The sequence below is a fragment of the Rana temporaria genome, chromosome 12 (genome assembly GCF_905171775.1).
Source record: "Rana temporaria chromosome 12, aRanTem1.1, whole genome shotgun sequence".
NCBI classification, from domain to species: Eukaryota; Metazoa; Chordata; class Amphibia; order Anura; family Ranidae; genus Rana; species Rana temporaria.
Window position 1 is genome coordinate 20,086,821 of NC_053500.1, and position 23,370 is coordinate 20,110,190.

Below are 23,370 nucleotides of genomic sequence, written 5' to 3' on the forward strand. Positions count from 1 at the left end.
GAAATCAAAAATTTCTCCAAATGTACATTCTATTTTGTGGAGCCAGCTAAACATCAAAAGTTCCGCTCAGCTTCTCTAATGACGTCAAATTAGTATCCAGGTCCTCAAATGCCAACATGATATGCCTCCTAATACGGAGCAGATGGTTATAGCGATAGGATTAAAAATGGGCAGCTGTATAGCCAGGGAAGTGGTTTCACAAAGCATCCAATATGACTGATTGAGACCTAATTACAAGTCCAAATCCCATCACATGGCCAGAGACAACAAGTGGTGCATGTGGCACCCATGTTGGATGTGATTAGTTATGTTCCAGCCATTTGTATTAAAGCGGAGTTATCTTTTCTGAATTACAGTACGGCTCTTCCTTTCAGGGGAATGTTATATGTGAGGTAAGACCAGGGGCGGACTGACCATTGGGACTCTCGGGCACTGCCCGAGGGCCCCATGCCACTAGGGGGCCCCATCAGGGTTGCCAGGCTCAATAAAACCAGGGACAGTATGTCAATATCTGTGTTTTTTTACATCTGTCCCTTATTATGTCCGAAACCGACATGCTTTTGATGTGAAATGCCTGAGATTTTAGCTGCATTGCCTCGTGGCGTGGTGGCCATCTATAAGCCCGGGGGCCCCATAATCTTCTATTGCCCGGGGGCCCCATGAGTTGTCAGTCCACCCCTGGGTAAGACCTCATATCACCTTAGTACATGGTATACAAAGGATCTTGGTACTTTATCACTTAAAGGGTTACTAAAGAAAAAAAAAATGTTTCTTTTAAATAACAAACATGTGATACTTACCTCCATTGTGCAGTTCGTTTTGCACAGAGTGGCCCCGATCCACGTCTTCTGGGGTCCCTCGGCGGCTGTCTCTGGTCCTCCCCGCAAGAACTCATCACCTTCATGCGAGAGAGCTTGCATGGTGATGAGTCCTTGTGGGCGCGCTCCTGTGATAAGCTTACTGTATCACTCAGCCCCGCCCCTCCGCGTGCCGCCTCACTGGATGTGATTGACAGCAGCGCCAGCCAATGGCTGCGCTGCTCTCAATCCATCCGCTCTAGCCAATCAGCGGCCAGGCTGAGCGACGAAGAGGATCGCGGGACTTTCGAGGTGTCAGATAAGTAAAACGGGGGCTTGGGGGGGGGGGGCGGCATCATCAGATGTTTTTTCACCTTAATGCATAGATTGCATTAAGGTGACATTTTTTTTTCCTTTACAACTCTTTTAAAGATCCTAAAACCATCCAACATGTCCAATAGACATGTGCAATTCATTTCATTTAGATTTCTTTTTTTTCCGGAGATTCGAATGTACCTGGATTTCTGAACGGACATGAAAACAAATGGCAAGAAATCCAAAACACAGTTATAACTAAAAAAAAAAAAAAAAAAAAAATGCATTCATTAGAAGGCCCCACCGCCATGTTCACCTGCCATTCGTTGAGAGTCTCTCCACAAGACACGTCCTGTTTAGAGGTGATTTTTCTTTTTTTTTGTGCAGGTTGGCATTCATCGTGATTGACAATAGATCTACTTTTACATTTTATTTGTTTTTTAAATAAAGGATTTGTCAAAAACTGTCTCTGAGTTTTTATTAACTTTTGACTTTCTTTTGTTGAATGTGTAAGGGTACTATGTGTCTTTGACGCGGGGGGCCAGTGGAACCCAGAATCCCTTGGAGAGGTTGGGAAACCCTTGTTTTAGCTCCCCATGCACCTCCTATGTGTAAGTCACCTGTGTCTATTAGGGGCACAGGGTGACCGAGAACCCCAGTATGATCTGTGCTAATCAGACTTGCTGTACAACCACACTGGAATGTTGTGTGTGTGTGTATATCTATATATATACTGTATATTGTCTCATACTGTTGTGGACTCTTTGCTGGGTCGTTTGGGGTGTGGCTGTATTCCATTGTTCTATTGTGTCTTTCTGCCTTGATAAAGAAGTATTATGGGATGTGTATGTGTGTTTGCTGTGAGGAGGGAGGGGGGAATTCCTTCAACAACTCTCCCTGCTGATTGGACAGTCTACCCCGCCTTGAATGCAAAGGGAGGGGGGATTGTCCCGAGTGTTACATCTGTGTACCTGTGTTTCAATAAACAGTTCATGTTCAGCAACCAGAACGAGTACTGCCTAGTTCTCCGTTGCAAGTGGTTGGAATATCTGATATCTATATTCAGACTAGAAGGAAGCGGTATATGATGAAACCACTTAAAGCGGGAGTTCACCCAAAATTTTTTTTTAACATTCGATTCAGGCGAGCTGTTAGAAGCACAATCTGGTGTTTTTTTTTAAATCGTTGCCATACATACCGTGTTATAGATATATTTTCTCCGCGGCTTCCGGGAATAATCTGCGGGACTGGGCGTTCCTAATTGATTGACAAGCTTCCGACCGTCGCATACAGCGCGTCACGTTTTGCCGAAAGAAGCCGGACTGCGAGTTGGCTCTATAAGGCGCCTGCATACCGACGTTCGTCTTCTTTCGGCAACTCGTGACGCGCTGTATGCGACGGTCGGAAGCCTGTCAATCAATAAGGAACGCCCAGTCCTGCAGATTATACCCGGAAGCCGCGGAGAACATATATCTATAAAACGGTTTGTACGGCAACGATTTAAAAAAAAGCACCCGATTGTGCTTTGAACAACTCGCCTGAATCTAATGTTAAAATTTTTTTTTGGGGGTGAACCCCCGCTTTAAGCAGAGTGTGGGACGTTTTGTTACAGCATCCCTACTCATTGATATTGGGGGGGATCTGGGGTCCTCATCAACATGGGGACTAGGTGCTTTGGTGGGGACCTAACGCTGCTATTTAAAAAAATAAAAATAAATCCCCAGCACTTTACAGTTTACATTCTACTGTAAGCAGGGAATCTTGTTTACAGCAGATGAGTCATAGTTGTTAAGGACACGGCGGCTGCCTGCTCCTTGACAACCACAGCTTTACACAATTAATTTGGATCTGCCCAAAGTTACACTGGGTGCATTTGAAAACTTTTTGAATACACCTGATCTAACAAATATACAAAACGAATCCCGAAAAAACAAAACCAAGCCCGAAAATGAACACAGCCAAAATGAAAAAAACAAAAACGAAATGATCAACTTAATGAATGCATCCAAAATGAAACAAAACAATATTGTATGCACATGTCTAATGTCCAATACAAAAGAAAGGACCTGTGTTCATATGACTATTTCATTCCTTCCAACCTTCTGTGATGGGAAACAGGGGCACATTTTAGACAATGGGCACACCATTACCACCCTGCCAATAACAAAGACCATGGCAAACTAAAGGGTAAGAATGACAGTTAAATAGTAAATTTTATTTATACAGATTTCCACAAAAAAGGAATATTTAAGAAGGGACAGGGACAAATAGGGGACAGTTGGGGCTATACTATTTCATAATTTCCTGTGTTTATAGTCCCCACGTACCTGAAAGTCAAAAGATATTCATTATCACACTGCATACCACTTTGGGTACCATTACACAGTAGCAATTATATCATATGCTCTACCTCGCTGATGAAGTCGGCAATGTCTCCTGGGTGTGGTATGACAGGTCTGATTGGATACTGAGGTTCGGCTCCTACTGGCCTCTCATCCACCCGCCTGACACCGGCCACTTTGTTTAGGACGTGGTCCAAGGTCTCTGGCTGCTGTAGTTGGCTTAAATCGTAGTCCTGTTTGATGAAATGTATTGTGAATAAATGAGAGAATGCTTGAGTATGTCTACAAAATCTACACAGGAATATTATAATTATACAGGATTTATATAGCGCCAACAGTTTACGCAGCGCTCTACAATATATAAGGGAGAAAGTACAATAAAATACAAGAGGGTTCAGAGGGCCCTGCCCATAAGAGCTTACAATCTAAGAGGGATACATCTTAGGCCCCATACACACGGCCAAAGGAACTCGACGTGCCAAACACATCGAGTTCCTCGGCCAGTTCAGTCCTGGAGCCGCCGAGGACCTCGGCGGGCCGAGTTCTCCCATAGAACAACGAGGAAATAGAGAACATGTTCTCTATATCCTCGCCGAGGTCCTCGTCGGCTTCCTCGGACGAAAGTGTACACACGGCCGGGTTTCTCGGCAGAATTCAGCCAGAAACTCGGTCGGAAGCTGAATTCTGCCGAGGAAACTGGTCGTGTGTACGGGGCCTGAGATTTAGCTGGATCCAGTTCAGCTGTCCTAAAACCCAACTCCAACCCAAACATTTTTAGGCTTTGGTGTAGGTCTATAGGAGGTGTAGGAACCTCTCTCAGGTTTGTATTGCCGTCTATGATTCTGGTTTCCACTCCTCCAAAAGTAAATGCTCAGTCACCCCACATGGCAATGTACTAGTATATATTTCAAATGTTTTTATGACCGTAGGGAAACACTAAACATTTTTCAAAGTACAGCTGAACCTCGGATTACGAGCATAATCCGTTCCAGGAGAATGCTCGTAATCCAAAGTACTCGCATATCAAAGCGAGTTTTCCCATTGAAGTCAATGGAAACAAAAATAATTTGTTCCGCATTGACTTCAATGGGATGCAATACCGAATGCAGCCAGGGGTGGGGGTGGGGGCGCCAGAGAGCGCCAAAAACGTCCGCAGATAACACTTTGGCTTCTTTCCTGCGCCCCCGTACCTCAGACTAAATGAGGTACTGCAGGCCTATGTTCGGCTTTTCTCGGCTCCTGCGCCCCCGTACCCCAGGCCAAATGAGGTACTGCAGGCTTATTTAGCTTGAATTCGAGCAGTCTTTCGAATCAACACTCCCAAACCGAGTCAGAATTAAAAAAAAAAAGTTGATCACAAATCAAAACGCTCTCAAACCAAGTTACTCTTAAACCGAGGTTCCACTGTATCTAAAGAGCAAGGTCAATCAGTCTCCCTTTCATTCTGCCATACTGCATCAGGCAAAAGCAATAAATGCTCTTCCTAGAAATAAGGCTCCTTTAAATTGAATCTGGCAGTAAAAAAAATTATAAATAGCCACCTTGTAATAGAACAATTTTACTACCTACCAAGCCTGCCATTGGTGACTACAATATTTGCTCTCTAGCAGAGATTAGAAAGCCACTAAAATCTTCAGCATTCAACATTGGGGGCAGCTCTGTAGGATTCCGCTAGTGACTTAGCGGTCGGCTCTGCAGGGACATTCTAGTGACATTGGGGACAGCTTTGTAGGATTCCACTAGTGACTTAGTGTTCGGCTCTGCAGGGACATTCTAGTGACATTGGGGACAGCTGTGTAGGATTCCGCTAGTGACGTAGTGGTCGGCTCTGCAAGGACATTCTAGTGACATTGGGGACAGCTCTGTAGGATTCCGCTAGTGACGTAGCGGTCGGCTCTGCAGGGACATTCTAGTGACATTGGGGACAGCTCTGTAGGATTCCGCTAGTGACTTAGCGGTCGGCTCTGCAGGGACATTCTAGTGACATTGGGGACAGCTCTGTCGGATTCCGCTAGTGACGTAGCGGTCGGCTCTGCAGGGACATTCTAGTGACATTGGGGACAGCTCTGTAGGATTCCGCTAGTGACTTAGTGGGTCGGCTCTGCAAGGACATTCTAGTGACATTGGGGACAGCTCTGTAGGATTCCGCTAGTGACGTAGTGGTTGGCTCTGCAGGGACATTCTAGTGACATTGGGGACAGCTCTGTAGGATTCCGCTAGTGGCTTAGTGGTCGGCTCTGCAGGGACATTCTAGTGACATTGGGGACAGCTCTGTAGGATTCCGCTAGTGACTTAGCGGTCGGCTCTGCAGGGACATTCTAGTGACATTGGGGACAGCTCTGTAGGATTCCGCTAGTGACTTAGCGGTCGGCTCTGCAGGGACATTCTAGTGACATTGGGGACAGCTCTGTAGGATTCCGCTAGTGACGTAGCGGTCGGCTCTGCAGGGACATTCTAGTGACATTGGGGACAGCTCTGTAGGATTCCGCTAGTGACTTAGTGGGTCGGCTCTGCAAGGACATTCTAGTGACATTGGGGACAGCTCTGTAGGATTCCGCTAGTGACGTAGTGGTTGGCTCTGCAGGGACATTCTAGTGACATTGGGGACAGCTCTGTAGGATTCCGCTAGTGGCTTAGTGGTCGGCTCTGCAGGGACATTCTAGTGACATTGGGGACAGCTCTGTAGGATTCCGCTAGTGACGTAGTGGTTGGCTCTGCAGGGACATTCTAGTGACATTGGGGACAGCTCTGTAGGATTCCGCTAGTGGCTTAGTGGTCGGCTCTGCAGGAAAATTCTAGTGACATTGGGGACAGCTCTGTAGGATTCCGCTAGTGGCTTAGTGGTCGGCTCTGCAGGAAAATTCTAGTGACATTGGGGACAGCTCTGTAGGATTCCGCTAGTGGCTTAGTGTTCGGCTCTGCAGGGACATTCTAGTGACATTGGGGACAGCTTTGTAGGATTCCACTAGTGACTTAGTGTTCGGCTCTGCAGGGACATTCTAGTGACATTGGGGACAGCTCTGTAGGATTCCGCTAGTGACGTAGTGGTCGGCTCTGCAAGGACATTTTAGTGACATAGAGGGTGGAACGACAGTGTGCAGCAGGAAACAAGGGGCACCGACACACCCGGAAGCAGAAGCGGAAAATTCTAGTGAACCAGAGAAGAAGGCGCTTTTAAGTGCAGTAATAAAACACTTTGATGACAAGGAAGAGTTATAAACACTTACAGGATGGAAGTGAAAATCAGGCATACCAATGAACCCATAACATCCAGCATGATGCCTCCTGGGAGTAAAAAAGCTGCAGGTGGAAGTTCCAGCCAACCAGCGGTGGGAAGCTCTGTGTCTCTTAACCAAGATGGAGAGCCGTGCTGTCAGGGCCAGCATGGAATCCAGGTAACCGGGAGTGACGTCACATTGGGCGGGGCATGTTTCAGAGCATGCCCAGTCGCTCCTTCTTTAAACCAATTGGTACTCCCAGGAGGCATCCCGCTGGACGTTATGAATTCATTGATATGCCTGTTTTTCACTTCCATCTTGCAAGTGTTTTTAACCCTTCATTGTCATTAAAGTGTTTTATTACTGCACTTGGAAGCGCCTTCTTCTCTGCTTTGTTTCTCCTATAGAGTGTGCTTTCCTCTTCAGAAGTGTTGCTGTGGTGCATTAATTACATATCAAGAGCCAGACACAGGTGACTTAAGTTGTACACACTGGCAGGCGGCGGCCGTGGCATAACTTTACCTGCAGGCTGCGCCCCCCTATAGCAAATGGTACTGCCCAGGGCACGTTCCCCTTCCGCCCCTGCCTTTTCCCGGCCCTGGTCAGAGCGCCCTATTCTCCACACTCCCAGAAAATTCTATCAGCCAGTGTAGTTCTACAAGAAAGTGAAGATTGGAGTCACTGGCAGCCTGGCTGGTGAATAGTAGTAATGTTTTTCTAATTTTTCATTCTTTTTTAAGCAAAAGAGTGGCTTTAGGACAGTTTTATGACTGATTTAAGTAAGGTGATGTTACCTGGTCCTCTTCTCCTCCTCCTTCCTCATCATACTTGAGTATATTGTCTCTCACATCGTCCTCTGGGTCAATGAGCAGCTGCTTGGTGTGCCTCTCCTTCTCCCGACGCTTCATCCACATGACAAACAGAAGAACCATGGCTGCAAGGAGAAAACCAAGGAGCTCAGTTATCCACCGACATCGATCCCCAGACAACTGTCCACAGTTCATTACCAGCGGCAATAAAGTTTTCTTTTAACAATTTATTTTACAGGCTTGTGAAAATTTGAGTGCTTGTTACTTTCGCTCCTGTGGCTTTGTTTATATGTCCTTCCCTGGCCAACCATTCCGGTTTTTATATAAAATCACCCAACTCGGTGCTAAAAGAGTCAACTGATAATACCCCAATACAAAGTTATACAGCCGCCTTCCATAGAAACAATATACCCAAACAAATAAATATAATAAATGAGGCGCTGTGATAACAGATAAATGTGAACAAAGAATAAACACCTCAGTGCTAAAAATGGGAAAATGGCGTCAGTCCGTCATAAACAGTCCCAAGCATATTCTTCTTATTCTGCCGCGTACACATGACCATTTTTCATGACGAGAAAAATGAAATTTTTTAAATTGGTCGTGGAAAATGGTCGTGTGTAGGCTCCAGAGAAAATGGGCTTAAATTTTTTTTTCACATCGTTATTTTTCAAGCCGTGAAAAACGGTCGTATGTACGCTTTTACGTAGGGGAAAAAAACACGCATGCTCAGAAGCAAGTTATGAGACAGGGAAATTGGCAAAAGCAGCCTAAAGGGTGGCGCCATTCGAATGGAACTTCCCCTTTATAGTTCCTTCGTACTTAAGCATTTTTTTTCACAAACGTGTGTATGCAAGGCAGGCTTGAGAGGAATCACGATAAATCACATTGAGAAAAACATTGTTTTTTTGCATGACATGAATAACGGTCGTGTGTACGCAGCATTAGCATAAAATTCTTCACATATGTGCCACAAGAGCTCCCGTACTCAACACCACTCCCCAGCAGACTAAAGCCTCATACACACGGTACGATTGTTGGCCAACCAAGCGTCTGATTTTTGTCAAAAGGGCATGTGCCAGGATCTTGTCTTGCATACTGCAATACACAATTGTTTTGCCACAAACACGAACGTAGTGACGTACTACGAGGAATTTCAGCTCTTGAGCGCCACCCTTTGGGCCCCTTCTGCTAATTTTGTGTTTGGTGAGCATTGATTCCAAGCCTGCGTGTTTGTACTTTCGACTTTTGTGTGACGGATTTGTGAACTGATCATACAAAAATCTGATGTGGAGCCGTTGTCCACCAAAAATTTACTAGCCTGTCAGCCAACATTTGTTGGCCGAAAATCGGACAACAATTGTCGAAAGGAGCGTACTAACGGTAAAAATTTAGGACAACAGTCTGTCAACAGACAATCCCCTGCCAACAATCGAACCGTGTGTACAAGGCTTAAGGCTTGGTTCAAACTGCCACGACTTGGGATCCGAATTGTGAGACCCCAAGTTGCATGACATGTGAAATCCCATGTTATTGAATGATGGCTGTCTAAATTAGTACTACTATAGTCACTTTAGAAAAGGTTCCTGTATTCTAAATCCTTTTTGAGAACTGGTGCCCAAAACTGAACTGCATATTCCAGATGAGGTCTTACTAATGATTTGTACAGGGGACAAAAAATCAGCTTTAAAGTGAAAGTCCAGTGGAGTGCTCTATTAGAAAAAATTACTCTTATATCCTGTTACAGTGACAGTGGTGTCACCAGACAAAAAGTGAGGGAAATTCTGCCATAGGGACATTGACAGCCATGAAAGGGCGACAGAGGTTCTAGCCTATTCTCCTTTACTAAAATATATATACTGTATATTTCTGTCTATGCTTCTGTTGCAGATTTTCCCTCTCTTCCTGTCTTCCAGGCCTGGTAGACCTTTAATTTCTTTGTAAATGGGCAAACATACAAAATTTGCAGTGGATCAAATACCATATTTATTGGCGTACAACACGCACCTTTTCCCCCTTAAAATAGGGGGAAAATCGTGTGTGTGCGTGTTATACGCCGATATAGGCTGCCACCGAGGGGAAGGAGGGGACGAGCGCTGCCAAAATAGAGCCTCCTGTGTACTCGGCTCTGCTCGCAGTCATGCTCAGTCCCGCCCCCCAGGACGGCTCCTAGCATTGATTTCGCAGCATTGGACCGGTGTCATGTCCATCAAAGGATCCGGGCCAGGGGGCGGGACTGAGCGTGATGCCGAGTACACAGGAGATCTGGCTCTGTCTATTTCGGCAGGGCTGCAGATGGACACTGATCAGGCTGCAATGAGGAGCAAGGCTGCAGATGGACACTGATCAGGCTGCAATGAGGAGCAAGGCTGCAGATGGGCACAGATCAGGCTGCACTGAAGCTGCAGATGGGCACAGATCAGGCTGCAGTGTGGAGCAAGGCTGCAGATAGGCACTAAATCAGGCTGCAGTGAGGAGCAAGGCTGCAGATGGGCACTAATCAGGCTGCAGTGAGGAGCAATGCTGCAAATGGGCACTAATCAGGCTGCAGATGGGCACAGATCAGGCTGCAGATGGGCACAGATCAGGCTGCACTGAAGCTGCAGATGGGCACAGATCAGGCAGCAGTGAAGAGCAAGGCTGCAGATGGGCACTAATCAGGCTGCAGTGAGGAGCAAGGCTGCAGATGGGCACTAATCAGGCTGCAGTGAGGAGCAAGGCTGCAGATGGGCACTAATCAGGCTGCAGATGGGCACAGATCAGGCTGCATTGAGGCTGCAGATGGTCAGTGAGCACCAATGCAGAGTGATTAGTGCCCATTATTTTGCTTCAAAGTGGTTTATTAAAAAAAAAAAAAAAACATTTTTCCTGAAACTTCCCTCTTAAATTGGGGTGTGTGTGTTATACGCCGGCGCGTGTTATACACCAATAAATACGGTCATTATTCACCCCACTGTATATGACATCAAGGTGTAGTGATAGGCTCCAAGGACATCTGATCACTGCACCAGATCATGGCAAAGTTCTGACTCCTTATCAGGCCCGGATTGGCCAATCGGGAGAACCGGGAAGTATCCCGGTGGGCTGGTCGGGTTGTGGGCCGGTTCGATCCCCCCTTTTATTTAATCGGCTTCCGCGGCCCCCTTATTAATTTAGCCCCCGGCGCGGCGGCCTGTAGCGTGACACTTGCGCTACAACATGATGGGGCGTACTTGGCTTGGCCAGGGGGAGGGAGCGACTGACGCCCGCACTAAACGGCCGGTGATTGGCCAGAGGCGGCCGGGAGTCAGAATGGGGGAGGAGCCATTGTTATGGCAGGGGGTTACGATCAGCCCCAGGACACCAGTGTCCTAACAGGGCGAACCTGGGGGGGCGGCAAAAAAAAAAACACTCTCAAAAAATAATTCCCATCCGTTCTGCGGCCTCATTCTGCACTATATGCCCTGTGTTGGCAGCGGCACGGCAATTCGTTAACAAGTCTGTTATAACTGTCTGTTATGCTGGCTGGCATGTAGGAGAGTGTCAGGCACGGGCCGCGGGCTCCCCCATGCTTTTTCTTTAAATGGTTTCGCCCAGACCGTCATTCTGCTAACTTGCAGAATGACTTGCTCCGCCTTAAGCTCCGCCTACCCTCCTCTGCGCAGCGCAGCATCATCTCCCCGAGCGCGAGCGTGTTGGTGACGTCACCGTCGTCACTTGTGAGGTGAGGGGGAGAAGAAGAACTGTCTAGTAGTCTGACAGAGAGGACTCAGAGGAGACTCTAGTCTCTGGAAACCACAGCCAGGAAGGACTGCAGCAGTTACGGACGGTACTATATTAAACAGTCACACTCACATCACACGTGCTTCATCATGTGTACAGTATAATGATGTGTACCAATCAAATATAGTGCTTAACATATGGAATAAATAAATTAGAATTATGCATAGCCATAGATAAAGTGATTTCTGCAAGTAGTACCTGCACAAATCACTTTATTTATATCTATGGCTATGCATAATTATAATTTATTTAATCCATATTGAGCAATATATTGGATTGGCTGCATGCTTCTGTTTGAGACTGTGCCCCGCACATGATGACTTAGGCTATTTTAACACTGGGGAGTTGCGCCATTGGCGGTAAAGCGCCACTGTTTTAGCGGCGCTTTACTGTCATATTTTGCGGCACTATTCAGCCACTAGCAGGGTGCCTCATAGATGCGGCTGACAGGACTTTGTGCGTCCTGCCAACACACCACTAGCGGCCCAAAAATAGGTTAAAACCGCCAGCTGCAGCTGTGCATTGCTGGCGGTTCGGCGACGCTGCCCATTGATTTCAATGGGCAGGGGCGCTTTCGAATCATTGTGTACACTGTTCTTACAGCGCCTTAAAGATGCGGCTCGCAGGACTTTTTTTAATGTTCTGCCAACCGCTCCAGTGTTAAAGCCCTCAGGCTTTCACATTGGAGTGCGCTATTTTGTAGCACTGTAGCTCCTGCAAAGCGCCTCATTGTGAAAGTAGCCTTAGACCCCTTTCTCAATGAGGCACCTGCAAAGCGCCCTGAAAGAGCGGCTCGATTCACTCCTGTGTAAAGTTTAACACTGGAGCGGTGTGTTGGCAGGACATTAAAAAATGTCCTGCAAGCAGTATCTTTGAGGCGCTGTAGGAGTGGCTCCTAAATCGCCCCTGCCCATTGAAATCAAAGCGGCGCTTTGCAGGTGTTTTTTTACCCCTTTCTCGGCCGCTAACAGGGGTTAAAAGCGCCCGCTAGCACCTGAATAGCGCCGCAAAAAAAGATGTTAAAGCGCCGCTAAAAATAGCGGCACTTTACCACCGACACCCCCGCCCCCCCAGTGTGAAAGAGGCCTTAAAGTCATCATCATGTGCGATTGTTGCGTGTGTGCTAAGCAGACAGGGCCTCTAGTGATCCTACTCCCTCTCTCCCTCTGTACACTGTCAGAGGCGCTGGCACAGAAGTGGCGGGGGACTGTATCCATTATGAGGAAACATCCCCTACACTGCTGCGTGTCCCTGATCATCACATTGCCACTGCCAGTGAGTGTGACCTGTCTGTATAGGTCAGGTCACTACCGTCAGTGTAGGTAGGTCAGTGTATATAGGTCAGATCACTACCGTCAGTGTATGCAGGTCAGGTCAGTGTATGCAGGTCAGGTCAGTGTAGTCAGGTCAGTGTATGCAGGTCAGGTCAGGTCAGTGAGGTCAGGTCAGGTCAGTGTATGCAGGTCAGGTCAGGTCAGGTCAGTGAGGTCAGGTCAGGTCAGTGTAGTCAGGTCAGTGTATGCAGGACATGTCAGTGTAGTCAGGTCAGTGTATGCAGGTCAGGTCAGTGTAGTCAGGTCAGTGTATGCAGGTCAAGTCAGGTCAGTGTAGTCAGTGTGGTCAGGTCAGTGTATGCAGGACAGGTCAGGTCAGTGTAGTCAGGTCATGTCAGTGTGGTCAGGTCAGTCTAGTCAGGTCAGGTCAGTGTGGTCAGGTCAGTGTATGCAGGACAGGTTAGGTCAGTGTAGTCAGGTCAGTGTAGTCAGGTCAGTGTAGTCAGGTCAGTGTAGTCAGGTCAGGTCAGTGTAGTCAGGTCAGTGTATGCAGGTCAGGTCAGTGTATGCAGGTCAGTGTGGTCAGGTCAGTGTAGTCAGGTCAGTGTATGCAGGTCAGGTCAGTGTAGTCAGGTCAGTGTATGCAGGTCAGGTCAGTGTAGTCAGGTCAGTGTGGTCAGGTCAGTGTATGCAGGACAGGTCAGGTCAGTGTAGTCAGGTCATGTCAGTGTGGTCAGGTCAGTCTAGTCAGGTCAGGTCAGTGTGGTCAGGTCAGTGTATGCAGGACAGGTTAGGTCAGTGTAGTCAGGTCAGTGTGGTCAGGTCAGTGTAGTCAGGTCAGTGTAGTCAGGTCAGTGTAGTCAGGTCAGTGTAGTCAGGTCAGTGTAGTCAGGTCAGTGTAGTTAGGTCAGTGTATGCAGGTCAGTGTATGCAGGTCAGGTCAGTGTAGTCAGGTCAGTGTGGTCAGGTCAGTGTATGCAGGACAGGTCAGTGTAGTCAGGTCAGTGTAGTCAGGTCAGTGTAGTCAGGTCAGTGTAGTCAGGTCAGTGTAGTCAGGTCAGTGTAGTTAGGTCAGTGTATGCAGATCAGGTCAGTGTGGTCAGGTCAGTGTATGCAGGTCAGGTCAGGGTAGTCAGGTCAGTGTAGTCAGGTCAGTGTAGTCAGGTCAGTGTAGTCAGGTCAGTGTAGTCAGGTCAGTGTAGTCAGGTCAGTGTAGTTAGGTCAGTGTATGCAGATCAGGTCAGTGTGGTCAGGTCAGTGTATGCAGGTCAGGTCAGGGTAGACAGGTCAGGGTAGTCAGGTCATGTCAGTGTTAGTGTATGCAGGTTATGTCAGTGTGTACTAACACACACACTCACGTAGGTCAGGGTATGTGTATCAGGTAGGTCACCCTGCGCCACTCCGACCGCACCCGCAGCCCCCCCCCCCCCGGTGCCGGCTTGGCTTCGGGCTGAAGCCCCTGGTCTTTTTGGCACCTAGCAACGCCCCTGCAGGCACCGATTTTTTTGTGAGCAGGCTTACCGCTGGACATCACAGGCTGGTCTCCCAGAGTCCGAGTCCCCCCACCCCTTCACGCAGGGAGCTCTCTCAGAGAGCCAATTTAAAATAGATGCAGGCAGCTTCCGATGTTGATCGTCCTCTCTGTGCTGCTGTGGGGGGAGCCAAAGTGACCATGGACAAATGCTTGGAAAATAGCCAGCCACATCAGGTACATCCAGACCATGCTTTCTGAGATCTAGTACTACATTAACCTGACAGTGCACCATGGTCACAGTGAGTGAGACAACCCCATCTCCCCCAAACACCATCATATACCCCACCCCATCTCCTCTGGGGACAGGGACCACTATCTCCCCTGGGGACAGGGACCACCAGCTCTCCTGGGGACAGGGACCACCAGCTCTCCTGGGGACAGGAGGGTGCGAGGTGGGTACAGACGTGCGAGGAGGGTCCTGTTATTTATTGTTCTAATAAATCTTCACCGTGAAGAAAAAAACTTAGGCTACTGTATTTGCACTGAATTGGAAATATTTTTGGAAAAATACTATCAATTACAGGCTGTAGAGAACAGTGCGCCATTGCAAACTTATATTTTGAGGTTTTAATTACATTATTTTAATAGTCATGAACTAAAGTGGGCTGGTCTAAGGCATGAAACTCCAGGGCTGAAAATGAGTCCCACTCCGGCCCTGCTCCTTATAGTATCTAAAAGTAACAGATCCGATTGAAAGGATTTGGTGTGCACAATAAAATGTACAGAAGAAGCCAGCGTGATTTATAGTAAAGCCATGACACCGTGTTTCTTTTTTTTATAAAGCAAACTAAAATCCCTAAAGCAAAAGACTAAAACAGTAAAAGCTTTCAAAGTGGCTCAGCATCACCCCACAAGGAAAGAACATCTCCCAATTACCCTTCAAACAGAATTAACTTCATGCGATGCTCGGCTCCTGGATTTTAAACAAACATGAAAGTTAAACGTATGCAGAAATAACAAAACGCACAGGCTCGGTGATTATTCTCTGTTGCACTCCATGCTAATGATTCCTCTTGATTATGGTCACCTTGCTGCCAGTGTTGAGTGATTGGAATAATTTTGGGTATAAATGACAACGTCATGACATTGTGAGCTCCAGCAAGGAGAAAACTGAGTGCAGGCAAGAGGCCTGGAGAGGTGCCGACACTGCCACCTCTTTATGATGGGAAATAAACACGAAATCCACCCATATCTAAGAGGAAGCTTAGCTACACAGAAGAGTGATGGTAGTACAAGACCAAGTGTTCCATCAAATATATAGCCGCTCATGGCTATACAGTGGAACCTCGGATTACGAGCATAATCCGTTCCAGGAGAATGCTCGTAATCCAAAGTACTTACATATCAAAGCGAGTTTCCCCATAGAAGTCAATAGAAAAATGAAAATAATTTGTTCCGCATTGACTTAAATGGGGGGGGGGGACTTTGACCACGCGGTCTCTAAAAAAAGAGAGGCGAAGGACTAACGGGGCTGGTTGAGTGGGCAAATCCTCTCACTCCCTTATAGGGAGTCCCTCTGCCCCGTTGGGCTTCAAAGTGGAGCAGGTAGGGTGGGCTGTGTGGGAGGACCCCCTCACACACCCGCCAGAGAGCCTCGGAAACACCCGGAAAGGCCGAGGACAGCTCGGCTGAACTCGTAAAACCTTAAAAAGGCTGCTCGTTTTGCAAGTCAACACTCACAAACTGAGTCTGGATTTTTAAAAACACAGCGCTTGTATTCAGGGCCGGATTTGCTCTCCCTGCTGCCCCAAGGCCAGGTTCCGCAATGCAGCCCCTCCCTGCCAACCGAACCACCCCCCCCCCCAAATCAACGGAGAATGGGCGGCACGGTTAGTTCAATTTTATTTTTATTTTTTTACTTTTTTATCACTTTTTTTTTTGTAGCTTGTCGCTTACTTTTTTTAAATTTTTGTATAATTTTCTTATTATTTTTCTTATTCTTTACATTTTTATTTTATTAATTTAATTATTATTTCTTATTATTTATTTATTTTTTATCAATTTTTTTCACTTAACTTTTTTGCTATCACACAGGAGAAAACAATTCCCTGTGTGATTGCATTTGGAGGTGACATGTTCTCTTTATTGACCCTGTCACCTCCAAAACAGGAGTCCTAGCACTGTGCTAGAACTCCTGTCATGGCTGAGATGGGAAGAACACAGCTCTCCCCTCTCACTGTGTACATGGACAGCAGGGACAGGAGACAGACTCAGTGGCCGGGGGGAGGACGGAGTCCCGAAGACAGAGCCAGCAAAGAGAGGTATGTGGGGTGGGGGGAGAGGGGAGGACGGACGGGAGCACATATTTTACAAGTGATTTTGGCGACATCGCCACAATCACTTGTTAACGAGCGAGCGGATTGCCCCATAACTTACCGCCCTTAACTGTATGTTCCGGGCGTCGGGGGACTCCATGCCACTGCCGCCCCTTGGCGCCCTGCCGCCCCAAGGCCTGGCCTCAGTGGCCTTGTGGAAAATCCAGGCCTGTTTGTATTGGGAAACGCTCCTTGACCGCGTTACACGCAATCCGAGGTTCCACTGTATAGTATAGAAGGGATATGTGAACCACAAAACTGGCTGAACAAGATTACCAATCCTTTTGCAGAGAACATGTGTATTTCAACATTGTATGTTGCCACTGGCCTGATGTATAGAAAGAACTTATAAGTGTAGAAAAAAAGAGTTGGCCTGTAATAGAAGGTACAGATTCAAGGGCTGAGTTGGAGCAAGCGTGTGAAAATCAGGTGTTGAGATTTTCTTTTATTCACTGATCGGCCATAACTTTTTTGACCACTGACAGGTATCGATTATCTCATTACAGACCACTACAGGTATCGATTATCTCATTACAAAACAAAACTGCAAGGGCAATGTGCCTTTGCCCTTCCAGTGCTCCTATTCAGTTATAGGCTGGGGCAGTGGCCAGTCACCTGCCCGTCATTTATCAATCAGAATACATGTGCTCCCACTGTGTGAGACTCCTAAAAGTTAGAGGTAGGGTCTGCAGGATACAGGGTGCCTTGCCGGGGGCCTGCAGCTTACGCATGTACAGTGGAACCTTGGATTACGAGCATAATCCATTCCAGGAGAATGCTCGTAATCCAAAGCACTTGCATATCAAAGCGAGTTTCCCCATAGAAGTCAATGGAAACGAAAATGTACTTCAATGGCATGCAATACCGCATGTGGCCAGAGTTGGGGGGCGCCAGAGAGCCTCAGAAATACTCGGAAACGCTTGGGACAGCTCGGCTGAACTCGGACAACCTTGGCAAGGTTTGTGAACAAAGTATTTTCAAGTTTTTCCAAACGTCTCCGGCTCAGGCACCCCCGCACCGCTTTGGCTTGAATCCTGCTTGTTTTGTCTATCACTTGATTAGAGCATTGCACAATAAGCCCACCATGGTGTTACAACGGCGAACGAACATTTGCTGTTGAAACACTGATTCTCAATCCGGCCAATCAGAAGTAGGCGTGAGACCAGTTTTCCGATTGACCAAAAAGAGAAGACTCCCGACTGCCCGCCAAGGAGAAGGGTGGAAACAGAAGCCACCACCACCGTGATGACCTGTGGAGAGCAGGGGAAGCCGCCACTTCATGATTACCGTGGAGAGCATGGGAAGGGGAAGCCGCCACCGGGATGACCAGTGGAGAGCAGGGGGAAGGGGAAGCCGCCACCGGGATGACCAGTGGAGAGGAGGGGGAAGGGGAAGCCACCACTGTGATAACCCGTGGAGAGAAGGGGAAGCCGCCACAGTGATGACCCGTGGAGAGCAGGGGAAGGGGAAGCCGCCACAGTGATGACCAGTGGAGAGCAGGGGGAAGGGGAAGCCGCCACAGTGATGACCGGTGGAGAGAAGGGGAAGCCGCCACAGTGATGACCCGTGGAGAGCAGGGGAAGGGGAAGCCGCCACAGTGATGATCGGTGGAGAGCAGGGGAAGGGGTAGCCGCCACTTCATGATGACCCGTGGAGAGCAGGGGGAAGGGAAAGCCACCACTGAGATAACCCGTGGAGAGAAGGGGAAGCCGCCACAGCGATGACCCATGGAGAGCAGGGGCAGGGGAAGCCGCCACCGTGATGACCCCTGGAAAGGGGAAGACGCCTCCGTGATTGCCGCCCCCCCCCAAAAAAAATTACCACCGGCCGCCACTGTCTAAATAGATTACCTTTCAGGTAGTTTGTGTTGTACAGTATTAGGTGATAGTTATGTTGTCCATATGTAACATGAACACTCTCCGCTAGTGTATTGGCTGGCCGTGATTTTCGTTTGCAGCCAATCTCTATCATTTTCTTAGAGAAGACTGGCATCTGGGCTGGTTCCACTAATTGTCTTCTTCGTGAACATGAGCATGTATCCTCACATACTGAAGAGCTGATCACCAAAGCTTTTATGTCCAACTACAATCTCCAGACAATTGCCGGGCGCTCAGAGATTTGTTTCAAATTTGATCCATGAAATCAATAAAATTAACCATCAAGTGTGCAGAGTGATTTTCTACCCGATTGGATATCATTTCAATGAATAAGTGCTGGAGAACTTTGTTGATATGACAGATGTGATCTGAAACCCAATCTGACCGTGTGTGGCCAGCTTGGGGCTAGCATTACCCTACCTGCCGCTTCTTATCTAATGCGCACATAGCTAGGAATTCTCAGAGACATCCAGGAATCCGGCTTATTCCTCTTGCATCTAAAGTAGCTAAACAATCCTGAATGTCTGTGACAGGAGAGAGTTCTCCGTTCTATAATGCCGCGTACACACGACCGTTATTCATGTCATGGAAAAATACTACGTTTTTCTCAATGTGATTCCTCTCAAGCCTGCCTTGCACACACATGATCGTGATAAAAAATGCTCAAGCAAAGCGCGGTGACGTACAACACGTACAACGGCACTATAAAGGGGAAGTTCCATTCAAATGGCGCCACTCTTTGGGCTGCTTATGCTAATTTCCCCGTCTCAAAACTTGCTTCTGAGCATGCACGTTTTTCCCCCCTCGTTAAAAGTGTACACACGACCGTTTTTCATGACGTGAAAAACGACGAGAAAAAAATAGAGCAGGATCTAAATTTTAACGCCCATTTTTCTCATCGAGAGAAATGCTCTGGAGCCCACACACGACCGTTTTTCACGACCAGTTTAAAAAATTGCATTTTTCTCATCATGGAAAACGGTCGTGTGCACGCGGCATTAGTCTTTGTAATGATGTTAGAAGGCTGTATAATAATATGGAGTGGATGGAGTTTAATAAAGAGAAATAAGTAATAAAGACCAAGTAAGATACTCTACTCACATAGCAGGATGATAATACAGATGAGGATGGCTATAATGGCTCCCGTCCCCAGTCGCGTTGCAGCCACGGCTCCGATTGTAGTACAATCTCCATTCTCATCGCAGGGACAAACTTTCACTCGGATCATTGACGTGTTATAGAGAGGGGGGTTTCCTGAGTCCGTCACAATTATGGGAACTTCATACACTCCCGACTCCAAGTAACCAATCTGTAGACTCAGCCTTGCGTAATTACCTGCAAAGACCACAAGGTGGTGCCATGACAATACAAGTCACATTGAGTGAAAAGCCCCGTTTCCCCCTCCCATCGGTACCTGGTGTGAAATGTTTTCTATTATACTGAACTGCATAAAGGTTAATGAATCTTTTCTATGCACCATATAATTACAACTGCGATTCTTAGCCCTCTCCGGCTCCAACCCAAAGTATGTGCCCAAATCCATTTTGTGACCTGCAGTTCAGCTTTTAATTAAATACTTTTTTTTTTACTGCTTAAGAGTGATCAGCAAATTAATTTTATCTTCGCTAAAATGTATAATAGGTAACTTTTAGACGTAAGAACAATGTGACGCCTCATCCTCTAAGGACAGAACATGTCTTTTAAAACTTTACTAAGTTAAAAACAATGGAAAAGTTTACAGCAGAACAACTAGTGCTTCAGTTTAGGACATTTGTTAATGCCGTAGATTTTCTATTGTGTTTTCTTTCTCTCAGACTTCAGCAGCGGAGCTGGAGTTTTCATTATAATTCCGTTATCCTAAGAAAAATAACACAAAATAAGACATTTTCTAGTAATGATAACCACTTAAGCCCCGAGCCTGTTTTTCAGACTCGGGGGCAGATCCACAAAGAAATTCCGCCGGCGTATCTCTTGATACGCCGCGTAATTTCAAATTTTGCGCGTCGTATCTTTGTTTTGTATCCACAAAACAAGATACGACGGCATCTCGGCTAGATCCGACAGGCGTACGTCTTAGTACGCCGTCGGATCTAAGCTGCAATTTTTTGGCGGCCGCTAGGTGGCGTTTCCGTCGAATTCTGCGTCGAGTATGCAAATTATCTATTTACGGCGATCCACGAATGTACGTCCGGGCCGCGCATTGTTTTTACGTCGTTTGCGTTCGGCTTTTTCCGGCGTATAGTTAAAGCTGCTATTATGAGGCGTACTCAATGTTAAGTATGGCCGTCGTTCCTGCGTCCAATTTTGAATTTTTTACGTCGTTTGCTTAAGTCGTTCGCGAATAGGAATTTGCGTAGAATGACATCACCGTCATAAGCATTGGCTGGTTCCGGTTTAATTTCGAGCATGCGCACTGGGATACCCCCACGGACGGCGCATGCGCAGTTAAAAAAAAACGTTGTTTACGTCGGGTCACAACGTATTTACATAAAACACGCTCCCATTACATTCATTTGAATTCCGCGCCCTTACGCCGCCAGAGATACACTACGCCGCCGTAACTTACGGCGCAAATTCTTTGAGAATTCGAAATAAAATAAATAAGTTACGGCGGCGTAGTGTATCTTAGATACGCTGCGCCCGGCACAAAGGTATGTGGATCTGCCCCTCGATGTTTACACGTTAAAAACACTTTTTTTTTTGCTAGCAAATTACTTAGAACCCCCAAACGTTATATATATTGTTTTTTTTTCTAACACACGAGAGAATAAAATGGCGGTCATTGCAATACTTTTTGTGACACCGTATTTGCGCAGCGGTCTTACAAGCGCACTTTTTTGGGAAAATATTCACTTTTTTTAATAAAAAAATAAGACAACAGTAAAGTTAGCCCAATTTTTTTTTTTGTGTGAAAGATAATGTTACGCCGAGTAAATTGATACCCAACATGTCACGCTTCAAAATCGCGCCCGCTCGTGGAATAGCGACAAACTTTTACCCTTAAAAATCTCCATAGGCGACGTTACAGGTTGCATCTTTTGAGTTACAGAGTAGGTCTAGGGCTAGAATTGTTGCTCTCACTCTAACGATTGCGGGGATACTTCACATGTGTGGTTTGAACACCGTTTTCGTATGCGTTCGCTTCTACGCGCGAGCTCGTCGGGACGGGGCGCTTTAAAATCCTTTGTTTTTGTTTTCTTATTTATTGTACTTGACTTTATTTATTTTTACACTGTTTAAAAAAAAAAATGCCTCACTTTTATTCCTATTACAAGGAATGTAAACATCCCTTGTAATAGAAAAAAGCATGACAGGTCCTCTCAAATATGAGATCTGGGGTCAAAAGAACCTCAGATCTCATATTTACACTAAAATGCAATAAAAAAACAAATACAATTTTTGTCATTTTAAAAAATTACAACAAAAAAAATGTCCCCTTAAGACGTATGGGCAGAAGTGACGTTTTGATGTCGCCTCCGCCCTCCATCTTGCCCTCACTCGTATCCATGCCACAGCGGCAGAAGGACCAGATCGCCTCCGCCGCTACCGACGGATCCGGTAAGCGGCAGAGGGTGCGGGAGAGCGGCGGGCCCCTCTCCCTCCGCCAATAACGGTGATCTTGCGGCGAATCCGCCACGGAGACCACCATTATCGTTTACAGCACCGCCGCCTGAAGAGATGGATATCTCGGTTGTAGCAGCAGCTGCTGCCATTACCGAGATATCCATCTTCAAAAAGATATTAGATCTGGGGTCAAAATAAATAAAAAAACAAATACAATTTTTGTCATTTGAAAAAATGACAACCAAAAAAATGTCCCTTTAAGACGTATGGGCAGAAGTGACGTTTTGATGTCGCCTCCGCCCTGCTATGCTATGGAAATAGGTGGGGGTCATCTTGCCTTCACTCGTATCCATGCCACAGAGGCAGAGGGACCAGATCGCCTCCGCCGCTACTGATGGCTCCTCTCCCTCCGCGAATCCACCGCGGAGACCACCATTATCGTTTACAGCACCGCCGCCTGAAGAGATGGATATCTCGGTTGTGGCAGCAGCTGCTACCATTACCGAGATATCCATCTTCAAAAAGAGGACGTATATAGTCATGCGGCAGGGCTTAAGTGGTTAAAATTGATGAATACTCCTTTAAGAGAGTGCTCCTAATCTCAGCTTGTTACCTGTATGGAAGACACCTGGGAGTCAGAAATCTTGTTGCTTGATAGGGGATCAAATACTTATTATTTCACTCATTAAAATGTAAATTCATTTATAACTTTTAATATTTTGTTGTTATTCTGTCTCTCACTGTTAAATAAACTGACCATTAAAATTATAGACTGATCAGTTCTTTGCCAGTGGGCAAAGATACAAGATTATCAAGGGATCAAATACTTTCCCTTACTGTATATATATATATATATATACACACACACACACACACACATACATAATTACACACACAGTATATAAACATATATAAAGACAGAGCTTCCTGGAGCCAGGGGCGGACTGACAACTCATGGGGCCCCCGGGCAATAGAAGATTATGGGGCCCCCGGGCTTACAGATGGCCACCATGCCAGGAGGCAGTGCAGAGGCGGGGCAGCTAAAATCTTGGGATTTTCACATCAAAAGCATGTCGGTTTCGTACATATCAGGGACAGATGTAAAAAAAACACAGATTTTTACATACTGTCCCTGGTTTTACTGAGCCTGGCAACCCTGATGGGGCCCCCTAATGGCATGGGGCCCTCGGGCAGTGCCCGAGAGCCCCAATGGTCAATCCGCCCCTGCCTGGAGCTCTTCTTTAACATACAGATTTCACACAGCACCTTGGCCCATCCTCTTATTCCTACCATTGATCCTGGTAATGGTCCAGTTCCTCCTAATGGTGGAGGGCACGGTTGGCAGTTCAAACACAAATGGATCTCCGCTGGGTTTTCGGTCCACGTCAGTGGCAGTAATGTTGATGCCGTTTGAATTCAGTCTCTCGCAGATCTGGGCCTCTTTGGGAACCAACTCAGGAGCGTTGTCATTAATGTCAATCAGCTGGATCTGCAATGTTCCAGTGCCACTGGCAGGGGGCACTCCTGTGGGGGGGGGGGGGGGGTGGAAAAACATGAAGGTCA

At 46.9% G+C, this 23,370-nt stretch overlaps 1 protein-coding gene across 2 annotated transcripts in view; it reads right to left on the bottom strand.

The window, feature by feature from the left end:
• The window catches only part of CDH4 (cadherin 4), an 836,782-nt gene that overhangs the window by 8,303 nt on the left and 805,109 nt on the right, over nucleotides 1-23,370 (bottom strand). Inside the window, exons 12-16 of one of the 2 annotated variants that reach the window (XM_040331281.1) lie at nucleotides 23,098-23,331; nucleotides 19,345-19,578; nucleotides 7,467-7,606; nucleotides 3,523-3,687; nucleotides 3,307-3,439 (exon numbers count right to left, since the gene is read on the bottom strand). In XM_040331281.1, the coding sequence (XP_040187215.1) occupies nucleotides 3,407-3,439; nucleotides 3,523-3,687; nucleotides 7,467-7,606; nucleotides 19,345-19,578; nucleotides 23,098-23,331 (806 nt within the window). In that variant the 3' untranslated portion in view covers nucleotides 3,307-3,406. Of the gene's footprint in view, nucleotides 1-3,306; nucleotides 3,440-3,522; nucleotides 3,688-7,466; nucleotides 7,607-19,344; nucleotides 19,579-23,097; nucleotides 23,332-23,370 lie in introns of those variants that run through there. The other variant, XM_040331280.1, reaches the window with a different exon arrangement.